Source organism: Aquila chrysaetos, chromosome 19 (assembly GCF_900496995.4).
Source record: "Aquila chrysaetos chrysaetos chromosome 19, bAquChr1.4, whole genome shotgun sequence".
NCBI lineage: Eukaryota > Metazoa > Chordata > Aves > Accipitriformes > Accipitridae > Aquila > Aquila chrysaetos.
The window spans coordinates 1,824,145-1,848,799 of record NC_044022.1 but is presented as its reverse complement, the minus strand read 5'-3'; the positions used below and the strand labels follow the sequence as shown (position 1 = coordinate 1,848,799).

The window sequence follows — 24,655 nt, the reverse complement described above, 5'->3', positions numbered from 1 at the left end:
GGAGAAAATCAGGAGTGGAGTTGAACCTGGGAAGAAGGGAGGGGTGGGGGGAAGGTGTTTTAAGATTTGGTTTTATTTCTCATTACCCTACTCTGATTTGATTGGTGATAAATTAAATTAATTTTCCCCAAGTTGAGTCTCTTTTGCCTATGATGGTAATTGGTGAGTGATCTCCCTGTTCTTATCTCAACCCAGGAGCCTTTTCATTTTTCTCTCCCCTGCCCAGCTCAGGAGGGGAGTGATAGAGTCGCTTTGGTGGGCACTTGGTGTCCAGCCAGGATCAATCCACCACACAGTGTCCGACCACTCCCTCGGTAAAGAAATGCTTCCTAATGTCCAGTCTGAACCTCCCCTGGTGCAGCTTTGAACCATTCGCATGCATCCTGGCACTGGATCCCAGGGAGAAGAGCTCAGCACCTCCCTCTCCACGTCCCCTCCTCAGGAGGCTGCAGAGAGCAATGAGGTCACCCCTCAGCCTCTTTTCCTCCAAGCTAGACAAGCCCAAAGTCCTTAGGTGCTCCTCACAGGACATGCCTTCCAGCCCTTTCACCAGCTTTGTTGCCCTCCTCTGGATGCGTGCGAGCACCTTCACACCCTTCTTAAACTGTGGGGCCCAGAACTGCACACAATACTCAAGGCGAGGCCGCACCAACGCTGCATACAGCGGGATCATCACCCCTTTTGCCCGGCTGGTTGTGCTGTTTGAAGCACCCCAGGATGGGGTTTGCCCTCTCGGCTGCCAGGGCACACACCGCTGGCTCCTACTGAGCCTGCTGTCGACCAGCACCCCCAGGTCCCTTTCTGCAGGGCTGCTCTCCAGCCACTCCTCTCCCAGTTTATACTCATGCCCAGGGTTACCCCATCCCAGGTGCAGAATGCGAGATTTGGACTTGCTAAATTCCACACCATTGATGATTGCCCGATGCTCCAATCTATTTAGATCCCTCTGCAAAGCCTCTTGTCACTTGAGAGACTCAGCAGCACCTCCCAGTTTGGTATCACCAAAAACTTGCTAATGGTGCACTCAACTCCTGCGTCCGGATCATTGATAAAAATATTGAACAGAACTGGCCCTAGAATTAAGCCCTGAGGAACACCGCTGGTGACCGGTCACCAGCCAGATTCAGCCCCATTCCCTACAACCCTTTGAGCCCTGCCCTTCAGCCAGTTCTTCACCCAGGCTTCTACCAGCTGACAGACTGTTCTGTAAGCATCCTATACATTCTTGTAGGGCTTTGCCCGATGTCTTTCTCTATGAAAATCTTAATTACAGTGTCCAAATGATGACGTCAAATAGACAAGGTCATGGACCATCTTTTGACAAACTAGTATGTGCCTATTTTCTGTAAATTTATTGTTTTTACGTAAGATATTTTTAAGATGGGTAAATCTGTCATCAACACAGAACGATCCAAAATGGTTTGCATTTTCAGTATTTCCCCTATACTGTTTCTTTTCTTATTACAAATTTAATGATGTATTAATTATTATTGTGGCATAATGAAAACATCGGGTTTTTTCATAAGCTGTAAAATAAATTCATGACCTTTTGCAGTGATTGAACATGTAATGGTATTCTGCTCAGACCCTTCTAAAACTGAACTGCAGGAAATTCAGATTTACTCACCTACGCTTCTCCTGCACGTTTAAGTAAAAACAGTACTTTCTCTCAGGACCAAAACCAACAAGGTATCACATAGTCAACATGGCAAAAATGTTGCTAGTCCCATGGCAGAAATATTTGTTATGCATAGCAGGACAGTTATTTCACATAGAAATGAATATACACAGTTCAGTGTCCATTACCTGTACTCCCAAATGAATATTCATTATAAAAAAACAGAAAGAGTCCATAACACTCACAAACCAAACAGGGCCTCTCTTGCTAAAGTTTGATTTAACTCTGTTCCACCTAGCTACAAAGAAAGCTATTTAATACATGTTTAAGAAAGAGCTACTCTGGGCTTGTTCCCCACAATTGATACTTCTTCCCATTACCTCTTTTCAGGTTTCTCAACTTCAGCTGGTTTAGGATGTGTAGGCGGCACGTTGCCTCCCAGCCCTGCTCCCCACGTCTACACCTCTGTCTTTCACTGTGTCTCTCCCTCTTTCCTCCTTCCCTGAGCAAGAATGCTTTTTTTCTCAGCTTAGTCTTCATGTGAAAAATATGGTTCCAGCTGGTCCGTGCCTCCCCTCTTTGAAACCAGCTAGGAGCACCTGGGCCATTCTGATCACCACCTCCCCGTAAAGACCTTACGGTGCTGGTTGCAGGTCCCAGTATGACGTTCGCTTCCCTGTTGGCAGAAGACTTAGGGCAGAGAGAGCGAGGTGGCTTTCAGACAGGTCTAATGTTTGTCTCCTGCAAAATCCATATTCACAAGCAATGCTGCAAATGCTGGACTGGGTCTACTCAACTGGCCCACGCCAAGTATTAGTTGTACTTTCAGGCACCAATGCTGGCAAATTATCTAATGCACTTTTTTGTTTATTTATTTGTTTTGCTTGGGAAAAAAGCTGTAGGGGGGAACTAGTCATAGACTATTTAGTGGGAGCAGCTGCACAGGCAGCCAAAGCAAGGCCTTTCAGACAGAACTTCTTAAAGCTTTTTGCTGTGTCTTCTCCAGCAGGCACCACTGGCTTGTTAGGTCAACTCTGACTCACTTCTTCCTCCGCTATCTTTGCACCTCCCATTCAGATCTGTAATTGCATTATTTCTTTGCCCTGCCCCCCCGCCCCTTTCCTCAATATCCTCATTGTCTTTAACCTATCCTTTCCTCACTGCTGCCTCTTAGCTCCCTCAGAAACAAAATACAAAAAAAGACTGTGAAATCAACCTTTTGCAGACACAGACTCTATGCTGCGTAACTTGGACTACTTTCTGCATTGTGCTTATTGAGTTCCTAGTACAAAGAATACCTCTTTTTGTCAGTCGTTAGGTATTGGCACCAAAATCATGCACGGAAAATAAAGTAAACTGAACCATGGTAATGCCAGAGTATGATTTATAAAACACTGAGGAATTATTTTGCATTGGGAAGACACTTCATCTGAGATGCAACTTAGAGAACAAGTGAATCTGTACTATCGACTGTTTCATACATACAATGTTTTTTCCACAGAAATGTGGAATTTTAAGCACATTGCCAATTGTATTGAAACAGATTGGTTGCTGTTATTAAGAAAGATTTCTTGTGTGCTTTACCTGAGCTAGTAGAAGCAGGAGACTTGCTGCGTCGGGATGGGCCCGGGCTCTTGGTGGTGCTCCTACGTGAAGTCGAAGCTATTTTGGTATAGGAAGTGGATTTCACCACCCGACATTCTGAAAGACAAAGAAATTGCATAAGTTAGCAATTAAGAAAGCCAGCAAGATTCTGTAACAGAAAGAGCACTGAAAAGCACAAGCATTTAGCCCACGCTTGTTTTCATTCATATTGAGGAGTTTTATGGGAAAATATAAAATCTGTATAAATGGCCCCATTAAAATCCAAGCACAGTATGTACCACATCCCAGACAAAGAACTGCTGCACGAATCCAGACTTTTAGATACCATGGTTACTGCAGGTACTTGGGACAGCTTCACTTAACAGTGCTGAGACTACACATAAAATTTGCTTTTGAAGATTTTAGCACAACTGATGCAGTGGTTTTTCTGTAAACAATCCAAATGCAATGTAAGCATTTTTGTCAACCTAGGCAGTCTCCTCTAGAAGAACCGGAAGGCTGCTTTTATATATCAAAATGTTAAGACTGTACAAGCTGACACAGGTGTCTGTCACTCATGAAAGGTTTGAAGAAAGTGAAGCAGGTTTGTTGCTCCTGCTTAATCCTCTGGTGAACAACAGCCCACATTGTATAGCACACTCAATTCATCACAAGTTGGGGGAAATGGCACTACTTGCTCATAAGACACATCAGTAAAATCAACGAAGAGGCGAAATTACCCTCCCACTTGAGAACACTGCAAGATGTTCAGGTTAGAGTTTATATACACCCACACAGCTCTGTAGGCTTTGTTGCATTACGCCTGCAAAATGGTTCCTGGCCTGAGGATGAAAGAACTTGGTGTGCATAATGCTGATGTCTTGCACTCATAATGGATACTAAATTAATCACCAGACATATTATACAGTCAGGGAAAAAAAAGACTTCCACTTCTTAGCCAATATACAACTAGAAGTCTGCAGCAATGTTTATACTGTCTTCACCTGACGATGTCAGTATACTTCACTTGTTTAAAAATACATCAGTAAACATTTAGTTCTGTATCAGACCTGTTCCCCATTTTCTTCCCATGGTTAAGGTTCCTCAACATAGGTTAAGAGAAATAAACATGACTTTTTTCTCCCTAGTCAGAAAATACCATGTACAAGCCTGCACATTATTTAGTCTTCATAGATGATTGGTGCAGCCTGTAACATAGTTTAGACAGATTAGAGAACAAAGAAATAAAATCGAGCATAATTAATTAACTTAAACTTATCCACCAGAGAATGATGTCATGAAATGTATTTCTCTTGGCTGCCCTAACTGTTTGTATTTCATCAAGCTGTTGAAGGGAATAGAAGCAAGAACTGATGTGTTACTGAGGGAACATCCAGCACAGCTAAGAGCTGATGGACCAGAGAAATACCCCGGTCTTCCCAAAGAAGCTTTTCCTCCCAAAGAAGCTTTTCCTCCCAAAGAAGCTTTTCTTCCCAAATTCTCCCACCTTCCTAATGCCCAATAGTAGCTAATTCCTTTCTGTTGACGTTTTATGTGATTCATTGATGACTACTCTCATTTTATACTGAACAACGAGCGGAAACGAAGAAAAACATTTACTCTGTTGTAAGAGGAAATTATCAACTGAAAACAGGAGGAATCAGATGAAAGCTTTCAATTAGATTCCGCTAGGTAGCTACAGAAGGAACCTCACATTGATGTATTGGCATAAGCAGCTGCTCCAGAAACCATCTATACATGTCAAATGTAAACAGGTTCTTTACCTTTCTTTTAAACAGAGATTTAAAATGTCCAAACACCTAACAGCCAACTTGTTTGATCTTGTAAAACTATGATGTAATCCCAGTGTGGGCCCCATTCACAGGAATCAGTTGGGAAGGGTACTGCATATTCTAATGGTCAACAAATAACAAGACTAAAGTAGAATGACCCAATCAAGCCAAAAATCATTAGAATATATTCTTATATTTGCTTAGTAGAAAACTTAAAGAGTCCATGAAAAAAACAGCCAGCTACTTTCTGTAATATACTTTGCTATGTAAAAGCTTTCCTGTTTCCAACATGTAAAGAAACAATTATCTACATCCCTCTCTTGCAATTCATGCTAGGCACTAAAGCTTAACTCTCACCTAGTAATACTCATTTAAGTTCTCCCAATACCTTATAAGCACCCAGAGTTACAATGAGTTGGACCAGATAACCTTCAGAGGTCCCTTGCAACCTCAACCATTCTGTGATTTTTTGATTCTCAGGGCTTTGTCCTGAGTTGTTTCTGGAAAATCCCTGAGGATGGACACTGCACAGCCTCCCTGGGCAAACCCATTCCCATGCCTGACTGCCATCACAGTGAAAATGTTTTTCTTTATATCCAGCCTGAACCTCTTGTTTCAATTTATACCTATCACCTCTCATCCTCTTACCGTGCATCACTGCGAGGAGCCCGACTCCATCGTCTTGATGGAGAAGAGATGCTGCCCCATTGACACTGGGGCTGCTGGCAGGTCCCCCTGAAGCCATCTCCTTTTCCAGGCTGAACAAGCCCAGCTTCATCAGCCTCTCCTCACGAGGCAAGTGCTGCAGCTCCCCACCATCATGATGGTCCTCCACTAACTGCCTCCAATTTAGTGATGTCTTCCTTGAACTGGGGGACTTCAAACTGGACACAGTATTCCAGATGTGGCCTCGCATGTGCCGAGTAGAGGAGACTAATTACTTCCCTGTCTCTACTGAGTCCGCTCCTGTTCATACAGCCCTGGATGTCGTTAGCATTCTTTGCTGTCAGGGCAACTCTCTCTTCTCTTTAGTCTGCATCACAGAAATTTTCTCTCTTTCCCTAATTTTCTATTTGTACAAACCCTTTTGAGTTCAGTTCTAAACTTCTTTGGCACAATTTTCTTTTTCCTCTCAAAAATAATTCACAAGTCATGAAGTTTTAAAAGGTCATAGTTCAAATGAGCATATATTCTCTTTGCTCGAATAGCACTGTGAACCCTAACATAAATTTTGTCAAGTGCCATGTTTCCTATGGGTTTACAAGTTTATTCACAAATGATATGGGCTATGGTACGGCCTGTGGAGAAGCATGTGGGCAAGTCTTCGGTGTTGTGCACACCAGGATCAAGCAACTCATGTCTTCAAAGGCTGTGGCAAGACTAGTTACAGAGTCTAACGGGATTTCCAGTTCTGAGCAGAATGCAACCATGCTGCTTGTTGTAAATAGGTCTCAGCTCCCAGGAACAGTTTATGTATGCAATTCTGTTGTCACATTTAGTTTGGAAAATAAAATTTTACTGCAGGCAAAGATCCTACTCAGTAACCACACAACCACTGCTTGTCTCCTCTAAGACATTACCATAATCTGCCTGTTGCTGTAGGAGAACTATGTGTACATAAAAAGGAAGGGAAAACAAAACAAAAATGCATGTTTTTTAAAACCATATTTTCTACACAGAATCTATACTGGTAGGGAAGTAAATACATACCTTCTCCTCATCAACAGTATTCTGATAACTATACAACGGGTCCTCGGTAAGCCATGAAATAGAAGAACATTTTTTTCCCTGATTTTCTTTTCATGCCAAAACTATATCACAAATAGATCTGAACTCCTGACAGAAGTGAGTTATATTGCCTTTCTCACTCATGTGGGCATGCTCAGCCAAGAAGAAACACCGGGTGTTTCTGTGGTATGTTCAGTGAGGAAAGAAATGTATCACGAAGCCCCAGTCCTTCCTCTCACCATCAAGTGACTAAGATTAAAGGAACAAAATGATGATACCCATGGTAACGTGAAGCAAAAGAAGGTCAACTTTAAGGTCTGATCACAGGCTTTATTGCTTTCCAACTCAGAATACCAGATAAATAAGAATGTTTTTCCAGCCAAAACATCTTGCAATAAGATGTTCTATTGTATAACTACAGACAGAACTACAAAGTAGGAGAGAGAAGTACAGACTATAGGCAGCAAGACTGACAATGTAACACTGCAGTCCCTTTATAGCATGGAATATTACCACAGAGGTCTGAGGCATTTAGTGGACATTAACAACAATAAGGCTGAGAAAAAAAGAGGAAAAATCCCAAGGCTACGATCTGACATCACTGAGACACCATAGGGACAAGATAAGCAACACGACATTCCTGAGATTGCACGGTGGTGTCAATGAGCAGTAGGAACTGGTACAACTAGGAGAAACCCCAACATATTTACTTGTGAGCTCTTGATTCTTCCTGTTGACAAATGGATAAACTGTAAGCATGAGGTAATTAAGGGATGCTAACACGCAGAATCATAACACCTCCAGTCTCCAGCTCTGTGATGTTTCATTTCCAAAATGTTTCATTAGCTTCTATGTTCATTAGATTTTACAATGGCAAGAAAGCAGCAGGGAGTAACTAATCTGCAATATATGTGTCATAAAATGAACAAATTTAATGTGTTTCTAGAGAAGACTGTGAAAAGTTATCTAAATTACCAGGAGATCAAAAAGGCTTACTTGTCAGCTACTCAGAAGTTGACTGCATGGCCTTCATGAGTTCTTTCTGGGCTAAAATATCAGTCTCTGCTGTGTTTTGCTTTTTTTTTGAGGTCCATGTGTAGGGGATAGATATTTATTTTTTTCGGTATCCCTGCCAATCTGTTTCTCTAAGATGAGAACATTTAACTTGGTTTCAGCAACAGCTGTATCCTACAGATAAGCAAGGGGGGAGGATCAGGGATGTCTGTGGTTGTTGGTAAGCCACTTTACTGTAAGCCTTAGGCTGGTACCTTTTACCACTGCTTAAAGACATTAGCCTCACTAGCCACGTCCTCAGGCCAATCAGTAGATCATTACCTCAAATGCAGTACTGATTTTAGTTTTTAATGTTAAGAGTAATTTGTTCCATGTTGCTAATTCTTAATGCAGCTAATAAGATTTTACTTTTCAGTTGCATTCATGCCTTCAATTAAAACCAGTAATCTTCTGTTTGCAGAACTAAGTTTCACTCTCTTCAGCAAAAGGGAAATGGTACCATCCTGTCTAGTGGTATTGATATACACTGCAATTCACCCAACCCTACTGCTGAATCAGTAGAAGCTATGACTTGTAATTACAACATGTTCAGAAGGGTAACTATCATACAGTTTCCAGAAATGAAAGGGATATAGGGTGTTTCACAGAGGTTTAAGTAATTTAAAATCTTCTATCGTCATGTTTGTGCCTACTTCAATTTTGTTCTTCATGTCTTCCCGTTCAGTGTGTTCCTGATGCAGACGGACAGTGATGTATGTGTAGAATACAAAATCCTAAAGTTTTATCCCATGCACTAAGCTATCTGTCACTGTAAATGCATGGGGTTTTGAGACATCTTATCTTCTGATTTGATTTCTTACCACTAACCCGTCCTCGCTCATGATAGAGATTAAGAATACTGTCTATTTCAACTGTGTGCCGAATATTTGTGGTAGCAAATACCTAAATCTTTTTTTTTTTTCCTACCAAGAAACATGCTTTGGCTGGGGTATAACATCTAGAAAAAAACTAGATTTTCTTTCATGTGAAAAATCATTCTTCAGTTCTGAAACTGGGATAAGTATTCATTGACAAGGCAAAAGCTACATACAATAAAATACAAACAATTAAAGCCATCTATGCCTTATTGCAAGTCAATAAAATAGAGGATCTTGCTAGCTCATAGGAACAATAATAGCTTCACCCAACCTAAGAATGCTTTCAGATGTATGTGCTACTCCAAAAATGCCTTGTCAATTAGAAATAAGGAAGGTATTCGTGAATTCATGTATTATCACTAATATCTCATTCTGCTCTAATGTATAACTTTCAAAGTCCTTACTTGTTTCTAAATTCAATGAAGTCACTTAGAAAGTTTTTCTAAACAAGTAAATAGATTTTATGGATAATCAAAATGTTGCTTCAAGTATTTCATACTTTATCATCAAAGATGCTCCTGTCTACGTAACTTAGAGACACTGTTGGGAGGACTGAACTCATCTAGTACTAGAAAGCTAAAAATATGATGCATACTTAGGAACTATTCAACCCATGGTCCTTCAACAGTCAATGGAACATGTTCAGTTCTGTGACCTATCTTAGGAACCTGTAAGTTAGGAAAGATGAATCTTACTCATGAATGCCCAGATATAAATTATAGATTTTGAGTAGTGGTGAACATACCCTAATTAGAAGCCGTATCTTTAGATGGGGATGGGCTCTTTTACTGAATACAAACAGTAACACAAGATTTTTGCTGTATTTCATGATCTTACTGTGTATGAGTAGATTTTATCTTCCTGCCTTCTCCAAGCACTAACCTTTTGGTCAGAATAATCTCACACAAACCTCCACGTTAATATTTTGGCTATACAAACACTATGATGTTAAATTTTACTTTTCAACAGAAAAGGGATCTGCTATCATGAAAAATTCCACCCCACAGTAGTGATAATAAGGAGTTAAAAAACATTTTTCATCACTGCAACAGCTTCTCTGACAAGGCACAATATCTATTTTCCAACTCTGCGTTTGTAGGCAGCCAAAATTAGAAGACTTCTTCAAAATCTGCTTGCCTAAATGAATCTGAAATATTTCCTACTGAATTCATGTGAATGAATTTGCATGTGTAAAATATTAATTTCTGAAACTGAAACTGCATTATCAGAAACTATTTTTAAGAAACCTGAAGATCAAGTTGAAATAGGAATTCTGTCATGAGCTAAAACACCCCACTAGCACACACCTAAGCTTTAACCTGTAGTCTTGTGTGTCTTGCCACATACTCTGCTTCACTTCCAGAGATTTTAATTATCACTGGTTGCTCAATATAATTCACCCAAGCTGTTCCAATGCTGATATAAATGTTCATTAGTTTGCCCCTATATTCAGAACCCTCCCCCTACTTCTGCAGGTTTACCACACTAGCTGCAGTGACCAAAATATCAGAAAGTTACTTTTAACTGGAAATGGTTAAGATGACACAACTGATTACAACTGCCACCAGCATTATTCTTCATGAAACAAAGAAATGTGTCCTGCCTTTGCTTATGGCTTTCTTCTTCTTTCTGTGCCAAAAGCTTGTTTACTAGGCATATACTCTTAACAGCAGATAACCCTCAAATACTCCTGGTGAAGTCAGGGAAAAATTCATCACTGAAGTGCCTTACCTTATCTGCACAATTTGGATGGCGTTTTTCTTGGCACTGTTTTATTCATGCAATTGGAGATAAAATGAGGGGATGGTACAAATTCATTAGTTCTTAACTTTTCTGTTCAGCAAGATCAATGGCTTTCCTGTTCAGCACAAAGAGGTAATATTTGTCATATTACCTATTAAAAATCATCTTGTTCTTTACTTTGAGAATAAGCAGACCTCCTGTCCAATCCATATGGTAAATATCAACATCATCCTAAGCATCAAGTACACAGGCATCCCATCATATTTTTTTTTTTTTATTCCAGCCTAAGAGAAGTGACAATGTTGCAGTCCAACAGATTCTGGGGTTTTGGTACTACTACTTGCTGTCTGAAAAGTATCACTGGTTTTCAACCGTCTTCCATTTCAAGTGACTCTTTGGGAAGTTTACAAGCTCAAGTCCTTTCCACGGTTAGAAAGGTAAAAAATCCCCATTTGCAGAACATTGCCTTCACATGGAAAGCATCAGCTAAAGGTATTAATGAGAAACATCCATTCAAAACAGTTAACTTTTAACACATTTTAACCAGGTCTCCTAAACTTATAGATTTTTTTGTGTAACTGATTTGTGGTGAGGGAGGAAATATGTATTTAAACGGAATGTCCTATTTATTTCTGCTTTGATGCTTTTTCTCAAGTAAATCTGCATATTTATAATGCACTTATCAGCCCAACAACTTTACTGCACAGTATTAAGTTTTAAAAGCCTTTTTTTTTTTTTCTTTAAAGAAACAGAACACACTATACCGGGATAAAGATTACAGTCACAACAGTTAAGCACAAATCAAATGCCCATGGCACTTACATAGCTAATTAGTTAGATTAGCAAGGATATATAAACTATCCATTAAAAACAGAGGAATATGAGAAGCCAACTGTTTAATTTTTTTATTTGTTTCAATTTTCATTAAAAAGACTAACTGCAATCAGACAGATAACTTTAGCAACAGCGGGATTAGAAGACAAGATGCACTAAGAAGCGAACAGGTTAGAACAGGTTAGACAAAGTCCTTATATAACAATTTCAAATTAGCTAGATGTGAAGAAAATATTTAGGGACATACCTGAGACAATCTCTGAGCTACCAGACACTATTTTTTGAGAATTGTGAAGGACAAGTAAAGTTCCAAGAGACTAGAAAAATTAAAAGCAAGCGCCGATCTTTAAAACTGGGACAAGTCAGAAAACTGGGAGTTGCGGAAAAGTCAGCCTAACATGAGATTATTGAAAAAATTATCCAAAGGGAGGGTATAAAGAAGATGAGTCACGCTCCTTTCCTTTCGCTTGTGGCAAGACAAGAGGCATGGACACAAACTGAAACAGAGGAGGTTCCCTCTGAGCATCAGGAAACACTTTTTCACTCTGATGGTGACCGAGCGCTGGCACAGCTTGCCCAGGGAGGTTGTGAAGCTTCCATCCCCAGAGATACTCAAAACCCAACTGGACACAGTCCTGGGCAACCGGCTCTAGGTGGCCCTGCTTGAGCAGGGGGGGTTAGACCAGATGACCTCCAGAGCTCCCTTCCAACCTCAGCCATTCTGTGACAATACAAAACGATAAAGGAAACAAAACATTTGAAGCTTAGAAGATATTAAAATTATATATAATAGTCTAAATAGTTTTGTCAAGAACAAACTGTGTCAAAGTAGTCTTCCTAGAACAGGATAACAGGGGGGGACAGTAAAGATGATAAACTTTTCTAATCAGGATTCTGAAACCCCAGCCACAACTTAGGAAAATACCACCTACAGAAACTGCTTTTAAGATGGGTATTAGAAAACCAAACCAGAGTAGTTACTAATGGGTTTACTGTCAAACTGGGAGAGAATGAGGGGAGGAGCTTGCCAGGATTTTGTTTCTGAGCCTGGTACCAGTCAATATTTTTATTAATAAGCTGAGTATGCATTTTAAATCTGGAGATGACACTTCCATCGGTAAAGCTGTAAGCATTGTAGAAGAACATAAATGGTATTTAGAAGAATCCTGAAAACTGGAGGAGTCATCAGAAAAAACAGATAGAACTCAACAAGTCCACAGTACTACAACCAGGAAAGAATAAGCAACAGAAAAAAGATAGAAGCCAGCTCGCTGCACGAGTTAGTTGCATAAATATTAAACAGTGGTTCTGCAAAGAGGGACATAAGTTTTGCAGTGGGTCACATGCGGAATCTGGAGGAAACTACTGCAGCAAAAAGAATCATCCATCTTGCTGGTATGAACAGGAGCACTCTGCGGAGGACACCTGAATTACTCTGTTCTCCTCAGGGCTACTGCAGTGTTAGCTAACACAACAAATCCACTTCTGTGTTTCCCATTCAGAAACAAGACTTTCATCTTCAGAGGGTTGAGAGAATACCAAGAAAGATCACAGTTCTGGGAAACACGACCAATGAAGGACAACTAATATAAATGGGATCTTTAGTTCAGAAAGGAAGTGATGAGACAAAGTAGCAGCCTTCAATGCTTAGAAAAGAAGAAAAAATACATTCCTTCTATTAGTTGTACCACAAAGAGGACAAAGAAGAGTGATCTTAAGTTTCTGAAAGGCAGATTAATTCAGACATGAGGAAATGTGGTTTGAACTGCAAGTATAAGGAAGTATTGGAACAGATCACGTGGCGGACTTGTTAAATTTCCCTAACTACAACTTCACACAGACAGGTTAGCCAGAAACCTGTAAAGTCAATTCAGGTATAGCAGGTGTTCCCTTGGGACCTCTCAGGTCCCTTCTATGATTCTTTCGATTAAGTCTTCCTAGTATGACTCATAGAAGGTACTCAAAAGTTTTTTCATTGTCAGCACTTCTGTCTGGATTTAGCTGAAAGATAAGTAAAAGGAAGAGAGGCACTTTAATGTAAAACTGACTGAAAGTCCAAGAACATTTTAGCAGGGGAAAAGTGCTTGCTTAATGGGTGAATTAAAATCATTATCATTACCTGAGTAGGGTGATTATTGAGATATAAATCTTTCGTCTTCAAAAACCAGACTGATTAGCTTTAAGAATTTATCTCAGCAGGGCACTAGCAGAATTGATATCTCCCCAAAAATGCAGACTTTCTCCTTCACAGATAATTCAGAATCTTGTTGGCTAGTACCATTAAGAGGTATGTACATTCCTTCCAAATCAACTGTATGATGGAACTTAATACTGAGAGAAGACATTTCTTACCAACTTCATGGATTACATCCTTTTTTACTCTCATTGGACAGATCTAAACTGATTTTGTGATGCTAGAGCTGCTTGAGGAGGCATGGCTCTATCTACGTGTTCCACGACGCAATCTGCTCCAGAAACACGTCCTTCATTCTTAAGCCCATGTATAGGGATGTCCAGATGAAAAAACAAAACGAAAACAGAAATTCACACATGCTACCCAGTTCAAGAAAAGCCATCATCAAAAGACAAAGTAAAAGCCAACCAACCGAAGATACGTTAGCCCACACCATCTCCTGAAGCAGTCTGGATTGCAAACATTTGAAGGAAGGATCACAGCTTCATATGCAGCTGATGCTTAAATGATAATCAACAAGCAGTGGGTAGGCAGAGGGGGACAGGAGGAGTGCTAACTATGCATCGGTAAGACTATTTATACATATTCAGTTAGGTTATTGTTGGAAGCAATGCTTTACAATCTACCTTATAAAATTACAGGTATTATTTATAATAGTACCTAACATTTCAGTGGATCATTGTTTTTAGAGTCTTTTTTGTAAAATTATTTCACTACTGAGTTGCACAAACTTAGCTGATACAAGACGCATCCAGTTTGAGCTGACCTTCTTCCATGAAATGAAAGCCATTACTATGATTAACGAAGTATGCTAAGCCTAGCCATGCAGTAGACAAGAATGTTTAATAGGGGTGTCATTTTTTCAATTCTTTGACCCATGTAATTTTTTGTTCTGCAAGGTGGTGTCCAAGAGACATCTCTAGCCCTGTATTAATTTTAAAGAAATTAAAATGTGGACCCATATCCATTGTTAATTTTTTAAATAACAATGAAATTCTACTAAGTGTTTGAAGAGGGCTGTCATATGGGTTGACAAAGCACTGGGTTGCTTTTGAGTTGAAGTCATGTAGCAACTATGAAATATGAAAAAATAATTAATTTAACAAGTTATGCCATATTATTCTTTGTGAGTCACCCACAATTTTCTTAGATATGTTCTTTATTTAAAGTCTTACTTCTCTAAAACATGCATTTAGAAGTTTGGGATTATTCAATATTTAAGAGTATTCCTAGTCTTGGAAGGGATGCAACACTCAGAAGCTGTTTCTGAACAGATAAGGAACAGCTACCAGTAAAGCCAATGTTTACTAACTTATTTTCTATAAGTATTCTCAAAAAAGACACTTTATTTCCTGTGAAAAGTCATTCCAATACACTTTTTTTTACAAGAATATTTTGAAAAACAAATACAAAGAATTCCAAACACAGCTGAAGCCAAAAGTTAACTCAAACCCCAGGTTTATTCACAGGACATACTCCTATTTTCCTCTAGACATTCTAAGAGAAAATGTGACTTCTTTCTCACAAACTTAAGCACGTATACAGCAGTGTTGTTCAAAGTCACAAAATACTGAATTAGGCAACGACGCCAATGATAAACTATAGTCCCTAGAATTCCTGATTTCCATTCTACCAGTATCTGGAACCCAAGAAGCTCTTCAAGAACATCATAAATCTGCTTCGCAACCAAAACATAGAAATATTGAAAACAAAATATCCTTAACTTTCCAATTTGTTTCTAACCTCCCCGTGGTTTTGTCAGTGTCAGTCCCAGCTTCCCATACGTCTGTTCCTCCCGCAAAAAAGCCTCTGCACTTTCTCTGACACCAACTTCTATGAATAGAAAGCTCTCCCTGAGGCAACCTGCACAAGGCAGCTTCCCCCTCTGTACGATCCCCCGATGATTTTATAGTTTAAATATTGCAATTGGGATGATGTAACACAATGCAAAACAAACAGATGGGCAAGAGATGTAAAGAGTGGCCAGGCCTAAACTGGAAAACATCACTGCCAGAAATGTTGTTGGGCTCGCAGCTGCTGACATCGCTCCTGGGATGTGTGCACGCTGAATCTTTGCTGGCAGCTGCATTGCTGGCTGAGGTTTGCAGCATGTGGTTCTGTTTAGGTGCCACAAGCTGGGCTTTGTTTGCTTACTCCGCATTTACATGTGCCTGCATGCAAACCTGTGGAGATAAAAGGTAATTCCGGATGCCAAAACTCTGTTGTGTAGATCAGGAGTGTTCTCCTGCGCAGAAAGAATGCTATGAACAAATGGGAGTTTTTTAATGAGGCGTGTTTACTTTGTGACTGCAGCGTAGAGACCTGGAGGTACCATCCTAGATTTAACTTGAGTACCGGTAGCAACCTAGCTACGTGAAAATGGAGCTCGGAAAGGTAAATTAGCACATGTTAACTTCTGTGCTGCTGCAACAGACTGCTTGACCGTGTGAGAGGATTCATCTAAATCTCACTTGGGCATCTCTAATGTTAACAGGAATTCTATGGTAGTACTGAAGAAAAATAATCACTCCCAGTCCAGTGTCTTTCCTAATGATTACATTCCATGCTATCTTTATGTGACAGAAGGTGCAGTTCATCAATCATATAAAAGCAGAGTACCAGAGACATTGCTTTAAGGAAAAGTAATTCTAACAATAAAGAAATATTGGAAAAAAGATGGAAGTATTATAAAGATAAACCGGTGGAAATGCAATGGTCAATCACAAGAGAACATGGTAAACCAAGTCCTCAAGTACTCTGATCGTCCAGTCTCAACCCATCACCCTATAGATTGCGACCAGACAACAGCATTTCTGCAGTAGTTATGGTCTAAAGCCAGGAGCAAAGAACGCTTGATGGACTGAGCTTTACATCTTCAGTGACCAACTGAAACAGAGGAAGAAGAGCAGTAGCATTCCAGCTCCCCGGACTGTTTCAAACACGCAGCACCTTTTAAAGTAGCCAACCTGATGCATAAATTGCCTTCATCCTTGAAGTGGAGCTCCTTCCCCTAATATTCACATCTGATGAAACCAAATGACAGCTTTCTCGTAACTTATAAGCTAGATATTCTCTGGTCCTCTCACAGGTGAGAACACAGAGCAAACAGTAGAGTCTGAAATTAAGTTTCTAGAGTCTGAAATTAAGTATTATAAATCTGAGATATTTATAGATATAAAAGTAATAGCTATAGATACAGAAGTAATGTTTTAGATGGGTTGAAAGCCATTATGGGGACAGGAGGAGTTTTCAGAAGAGCATGAATACTGAAGTCAGACCTCATTTCCAGCAGAGTAGGATTTGTAGGATCTAAAATACCTGGATTAACATCTGGGCCGCTTTGAAACAGACAAGTGCAAACAAAGATTTTCATTTTGTTCAATATTTCTTCCATTTCTTCACTGAAATTAATACTTTTATGGGGTAAATATGATTTTAAAAACAGAAATAGATAAACAGAGGTACTCTGCATCTATTCCCAAAAACCTAACTCTTTATTCTAACAAGCTTGCAAATTACATACAGATACCTAACAAGGTAACACAGTCAAATTACATAGTTGTTATTTGCAAAACTGGTCCACTTCCAGTTATTATTCAGGTGTTGGAAGACATGAAAGGAATGGATTGATGAGGCAGGAGGATATAATGATCCAGATATATATTTCATTGAGGCAAAAGATTTTTTCTGGCTATCGATGCAAAGACGATGGAAAAATTTACACAAATGCTCCGAAAGCTAATCAGAGACTTCAAGGCAGAAGACATCATCAGCCACAGTTCCTACTCACAGGCACCTCATCAATGATTTAACATGACAGAGGGGACTGCAGCTTCATTATCTGGTGATATTTTATTTATTCATATTTAATTACTGCATATCATAACAATTCGAAACTTGACCGCATTGCAGAAGATGAGGGAAGGAATGAAGCTGTTATACCGGCTGTACTAACACATCTGCTTCACAGACCTACAGGGATTCACTCAGCCACAATATATAATAAAAGTGAAAAAAACACTTATATTCTACAAATGAGTTACAAATTCTCCACATTAAAACTGGGTGAAATAAACAATGATGTCTTCCAAATTCACGTAGTGGACATGAAGAATTCTATTTATCTTCATTATATGCTGAGAGTGTTTGGGCCAAAATCCCCAATTTAGGTGAACCATGAGGAGGAAAAAAAATGATGGCAGGAGAAAAAAAAAAGTAACATGACAAATTAGCAGAATCAAACCTCTCCCCCAGTGGGAGGGAGAGGTGAAGGCCAAAGGGTAGATTAATCTTTCTGTATCATATGGTCTTGATCTTAAAAATTTCTCTGCATGTTTAGCAGAAATCACACGCACAATGGGGAGACTTTGAAAAGATCAGGAGCCAGAGCAGATTAAGATGAAATGGGGCCAGATCCAAAAAGCCGTCAACCTCCCACCCTTTCCTGCAGACTCCCATGTGGGCAGGAGATTGTTTCGTGGCTCCAAAGCGCTCGTCTGTGCTGAGCTCGTTGACGAGTGCTCTCGCTCCCCGTGTCCTGACAGAGAAGGAGTTTTGACTTCTCTTTTCACAGCAGTATGAGCTGCAGCTGTGGACACAGGTCTCTGTAACCCCTCTGGCTTTGTGGCCCCAAATTAACATGCAGAACCTGGCTGATCCAACCACAGACAAAAAAATGGATCCATGCCCAATCAAAAAAGAAATAGTATTTTTAAAAAGCAAAAGGAATGAGAAACTTCATTAGGTCTGTTTTAAAACAGTAATTTAAAAAAAAAAAAGCTTGAGCAGATGATCAGGTTACTGCAGCTTACTGAGTTACTGAGTGTCAGCTGAGTCACAGCAATTATCTGCATATATGCATGGTAAAAGTGAGTTAATGCAACATGGCTTAGCTGAGCCTACAATAGAAGAAGATTAAATTATGTGCACATGGACAATTGCTACAGCTGAGCTGATGTGCGATTACTTTTCAAGCTACTGAAATTGCTTGTGTATGCAAACTTTAAAGTCTCCCAGCCAAGCAAATAATTTCGAACAAAAAAATCTTGGAGTTTAAAGGGTTTTAAAATAATCTATTTATTTAATGAGTGACAGGATGACAAAAAATGAAGAAGGACACCTAAAAAGTATAAATGCTGTTGTAACTACTGACCTAAAAATTCAAATGCATCCCTATGGAAAACTGTTTGATTAATTTGCTTTCAGAACAGCTAGGTGCAAGAGCATATGTCCACTCACATAAATCTAACAGCAGTGTTTTCACTCTCTTTTAAGATAAAAGATAATTTGTTCCATGATTTATGATCTCACTGACTTCCCATATTGAATTAGGCAGCTGAAATAATCTCTATCATCCTGCAAATTATTATTAATATGGTAGCACACGCACATACACTGACTGATACGTTTTATTTGAATTCATTGTGGGTGAGGATAACATAATAATTTTATGAGAAAGGGTTATACATCCACTAATGACAAACTATTACAAACATCCGCTCGGAACTTTTGCACAAAGCATGCCAAACGCAAACACCAACATAATTCCCAGTTTTACACTGGCACAACTATTGCGTTCTGTAACTTGAGAGATACAGATACTGTGCTCCCTGTTCTTCATTATGAAGAGCAATTCAACAGACACTTTTATAGCTGTTGCTGTATACGTCTTCTTCAGTTCCTCTTTTTTTGAGTCATCTTGGTTTTTTTCTCAATTTCCTAATTAGATAACTTACATTTGTTTGCTCTTTCAATATTACCCTATAAATGTCTACCAATCAAGTTAGTACTCACTGCACTAGGCAGAACTCTTTCTTCTTCCCCCTAATTTTCCCCTGCAACCATAACTCCTTGCTGGTTTCCCTCTAGTATTTAGATGTGCTTGAATGAAATGCGTTGGCTTGTACCTAATGCAATGCATGTGTTTATGGAACACAGCAGGCACATACTCCACTTTCAAAAGACATAACAACAGAACAGCCATTTATGAAAGTTTTACTGTTTCTGATTCTCGCTTCCTCTTCACCCCCCACCCCCTCCGAGTCCAACTGGAACATCTGGGTGCACTGGATTAAATAATGGACTCTTTGTTTGAAGAAAATCCACAGGAAACATTAAACTTCTCTTAAGACAGGAGAGGTTAGTGCATGGGAGCCAGGACAGGAGAAAGTCAAGGAGTCAAATGGAGAACTGCGATTCTTGAGGACAGAAATTTAAATGTATCACTTGGATGTGTGAAGTTCTACCACTGATACCACACTCTTGGTGAAGTACGTAGCAGCTAACTGTCGCGGCAATGTGGGGTTCCTCTGCACCTCCTATACTGGAGGGAAAAGGCAGAAATAAAATGTCACTTAGACAGGTAGGGACACACTGCAGAAGAAATTCTCTCTTTCCATGGGAGAATTTCTGCAAGGCTTTTGTGGATGGACTGTAGTTCAAAGAAGACTATAAAGAATTTGGTCTGATCTCTGCACAACCTTCCACATGTTAATGTATCTCAAGAGGGTGTATGCTACATCTTCTTTTGCTTAATTACACCACAGAGAGAATAAAGGAGCTAATAAAACCTGGAGAAGTTATACAAGAGAGGTGCATTGTCTTTCCAGTTCAGCTTGGTGAGGAAGCTTTTTAGATAAATAGAACTCTACATCCATCCTTGTTTTAATACAACACAACGCATTTTATTACTGTGGCAAATGAGCAATTAATTTCATTTTAATCTGAAGGTTAGTTTAAATAATGTGGAAAGTTCTACAGCATTAATTTTAGATGTTAGCATTGGGGTTTTGGGGGTTTTTGGGGGGTTTTTTTGGTTTTTTTATATCTGCATAGATCCAGTCCCCAAAGTTAACTGCAGATCTTCTATATCTGGACACAATTGTATCCAACAAAAGATTTCTACGTACGTAGGTATCTAAATATTTTATGGTTCCCCTAGCAATTTGAAACGGAAAACGAATCTTTATGGAAGCAATAGAATTTGAGCATAGCAGCATGCTGCTGATCTCCACAAGATTAATTTTACATCTCAGGCATAAGCTATTTTTTCTTTATGCACGTAGGGGGTGGGAAAATATGTGGTGATTTTACTGTATTGGTACTATAGAAGTGGAGAACACCTACATAAAGCAAAAGCCTTATGCTTCACTTATCTGGATTTATTCTACAATCTACTAAGCAACAAAGGAGACAAGGGACAGTCTTATCTGTTTTCCCCTTTTTCGTCTTACACCGAAAGAATACTAACCAACTGGTTTAAGCTGTTATCAGATACAGGACCTAGATTCACATTATGAGACTCACCTTGAAAACTATTAGCTGCGTGACCTGAAGTAAGAAGCGCCATGTTGCACACAGTAATGAGAACCCCTGCACTCATCCTAGTGAAGCTTGACCTTCCCCAAGCTGGGTAATTTTTCTGCAAGTTTACCTTATGAAAACCTAGTAATTTTGCACCTTTATTAAAATAAACCTGTAGGAAAAACAGAGCTATGTATTTCATCCTCAAATTCTGGGAAGCAATGCAGAGAGGCTGCAGCAAAGAATTCTTTTAGCATATGCATCAGTAAAGAAAATTTGTTCTCAAAGCATGCTATAAAAACAAACCAAGAAGTAATCCAGTCCTACCAATTTTTTTTCCACCACTTTTACAAAACTGTTCCCCTCATTTCTTTCAAATTTCCATAACTTTCTACCTGTACATCATACTGAGTACCTGAAAGAAACTGACTGAATTGGTTTAGCAGATAGTTACCATTCTTTAATACCATACCTTATATCTTAGGTTTTATGGTTTCCATAATTAAATGACCTTGATATATTTTCAACTTTACATATAGGGTCAAATGTCTTAAAAGAGAAAACAATAGAAAACAGACTTCACAGTTTATTTCACTCTCCAAATATTTTTAGATTTTTTTTTTTAAACAGCAGATGCTTAATATGCACACTTCAGTGTACACTCTCAGCTTGTACATCTTGATTTTAATTGAGTTACCATGAAGGGACTATGACAATATGTACTAGCTGATGATGCTCCTCTTGGATTGTATTTGGCTGTACACAAACCTTCTAACAAGACTTCCTTTTTTTCCCACCTTTTCTTAAATAAATCATTATTCATATTTCTGCAGTGATATTTTAGGGTTGTTTTTAATTATGTGGGTTTGATTATTTCTTTTTTTACTCTGAACAGGACAGGAAAAATGAAATTTGGAAATAAGTCTTATTTAAGGGGTATGAGCGAATGCCTAAATATCCACCTTCGTCAAATATTCCAAACTTGTAAGCAAGTTTCTGCTTTTTTTGACAGTGGGTTTGCTTCTACCACAAGCAGCACTACCAGCATAAGTAGGAAGTCCTGGTGGTCACTCCAAGCATATAAGACCAACAACGGCAAAGCACAAAAGATAACAAAGACCCAATCTAATTTAAGAGTTACAAGAAGAAAAAAGAAAACATTGAAAGACCTTGATATAACAGTTTCTCCCATTAACATAAACACATATTCCCATAATTCCATTTTCACCTTTCCAACAAATTAGGTTTTGTCAGTAAGAAGAAAGGGGCATGGGATATCTTTGTTTCAAAGATCAGTAATATCTTAAAATGAAGTGGATCTAAGAAATGGCATTCCCAAGAAACTTCCAGGACACAGAAGCTTTCACGCAGTAACAATTTTGAAGGGCATCCTTAACTGCACTGCTCAGCCAGCAACAAAAATATTGTCTGCCAGCATCTTATCACATCTTGAGGCTTATTCTGTCTATCACCTCTCTCCCCTCTTCCCTAGGAGCAGGCGGGGGTTTTGTTTGTTTGTGTGATGATACACTGAAGCAGTGAGGGAGTAGGAAGAGAAAGTGGGAGAGGAAAATACAGGAGTTGACGGTGAAGATGTTACTGCGGAAAGTGTGATCAACAGCGCAGAATCTGAAAAGGGACAAAGAGAAGAAGGATGCAGCAGAGGCTTTGTGACCCTGCCAGAAATGGACAATTAGGAACCCCTGAGAAACCACATTTGATGGGCTGGAAATAATGTAAGCAACACTCAGGCTGCAGCTGGAGAATTAGGAAATGACCACAAATAGAGAATTTGAGGAGATCACATGAGGGGAAGACCACCAATGCCAGCTGTAAGAACAGTGGTGTCCTGGAAATGGAGTCACTGCAGTGTCTTTTACATTTCCAAGTTAAGAAGACTGCAAGCATCAAGTTTTCTGCTGCTGTTCTTGTTATTATAGCATTTTTTTGACTGCTTTTGGTGTTATTTGGAATCTGCTGGGCTGCCACAGGTATTCGCTGAAGCCTACCATTAGCTGTCACATTGTGTTAGAAAACACAGTCTCCTTTCATTACGAGGCTAATTTTTGTTGTTTCAAATGCATGCCATATTGCAATATATACATTGGTATTATGAGGAGAAGGGGTACTAAAGACAAAAGTTCAGCAGAGGGCCAGATGTAACTTATTTTTTCAGTCCAAAGATGTCTACTGGCTTAAAACCAAATGCCAGGATTGCCTTCTATTTCAGGCCTCAGATTTAATAACATGATCTGTACAGCTCTAACTTATCTTCTCATTTCTATGTTTTTCAAAGGCTTTTAGCTCAATGTAACTTGCTTTTAAAATAACCTTTTCTTGAACAGTTCAAACATCAAGCTACCAAACCCTTTTTTTTTCATCCATAAAGTCATAAAAGATAAAATATTTTAATAGTACGGGAGGGGGGGTATTGATTTTTACCAAAACCAGCTCATGCTCCTAGATCTTGATAACACATTGAAAATTTTTGAGTATTTTCATAAAATTCTTTGACATAAAAGATGTCCAGTAAATCCTTTTTTTATTTTTTTATTTTTTTATTTTTGCTTTAATGATTTATATGTTCAGACATCTCTGAGCACCTGACTTTGTGAGGACTTAGACCCTCAGGGTAATAATTGCATGAGAAGTCCTAGATGGCACAGCTGCATCGTTTGCCAGACACCATGCTTAAGAGATATCCCAATGTAAAACACACAATGGTTTTCTTGCTGCTGTAATTAGTAGCATTATTTAAGATACATTTTTAAAATAAAATAGCAATTTTAAAGTTTTGTACTTCTGCTGAAGCGCATGTCAAGAAACGCACAAAGAAACACTACATTATTCCATTCTGTGACTCATATTTAGCACATTGCCACATTTAAAAGGTAAGATATTTGGTGCCAAGAACTTCTGTTTCTTCGCAACTCACGTGTATAATATTGCCTACACCACATCGTGAGCCCTCCTTTCTACTGCAAAACACATTATTGAGATTATATTAAGTGGAACATTACAGTTCACTTCAGCTGAACATTCAAGTCAATGTTATAGCTGAAGCTGCTTGACACCTCCCATTATAAAATGTTGTTTACCAGTTGCTTATAAGACTTCAAGAAAACTTTGACTGTGGATTGAAATCTTCCATGTTTACTGTCTGTCCTCAGGCTGATTTACTCAACTTCTAAGTCCTCAATTGATTCCCAAAAGTTAGAGATGGTTAGGGGAAAGTTTATTATTTGTCAAGTTAAAGAAACCAGAGGAAGCAGGACTGGAACAGACCCAAAACCACCTGATTCTATAAAACATCTCACTGATCCAAGTTTAGTTTTTCTGATTTACACAGCTACACAGAAAAACAAAGGTCTGGACAAAATACAAACCTCTAGAAGTGTTTTCATGTGATTAAAAGACTTCTTTAGAAGTCTTCAGACCTTACAGAGATATTTTCTGAGGATCCTGCCTGCACCATGGAGGACCCATCTCCTCTACAGCTTCTGCCCACCCACCGACCACGTGGTTAGGTGTGCCATGTTGTACAACCACCAGTGAGCATCTCCCACTTGGAGCTATCGGGAAGAAGCAGGACTTTGTTTCCAGTTTTCCTTCCTGATCTCTACAGGCAACTGCTATTCCAGACACAGAAAGGAGAGCTGGTGACCCGCCGTTTTGTACTGCCGGTGCTGTCCTGTAAGGGGTGGCAGAGGAAGGAGGGAACAGCCACTATGAAGCACTGAGGGAGCCAAATAATGATGAAGTAAAACCTAGTTTGATAGGCAACCATAACTTGTGAATTCTGTAATAATTGTGAGCCTGATTTGCTTAATATTTGCACGGTATTATTACATAGTGCTTTGGATTTGGAAATTTTTTTTCCCCCCTTTTTATTTTTTAGTTGAAGTATTTATTTGGATTTTTACATGTG

The 24,655-nt window shown here is 39.2% G+C and overlaps 1 protein-coding gene across 3 annotated transcripts in view; it reads right to left on the bottom strand.

Moving 5' to 3' along the window:
* Nucleotides 1-24,655, bottom strand: part of DCLK1 (doublecortin like kinase 1) — a 249,989-nt gene that overhangs the window by 76,975 nt on the left and 148,359 nt on the right. For all 3 annotated transcript variants that reach the window (XM_030042331.2, XM_030042330.2, XM_030042333.1), the window contains exon 5: nucleotides 3,203-3,319. In XM_030042331.2, coding sequence (XP_029898191.1) covers nucleotides 3,203-3,319 — 117 coding nt within the window. The remainder of the gene's footprint in view (nucleotides 1-3,202; nucleotides 3,320-24,655) is intronic.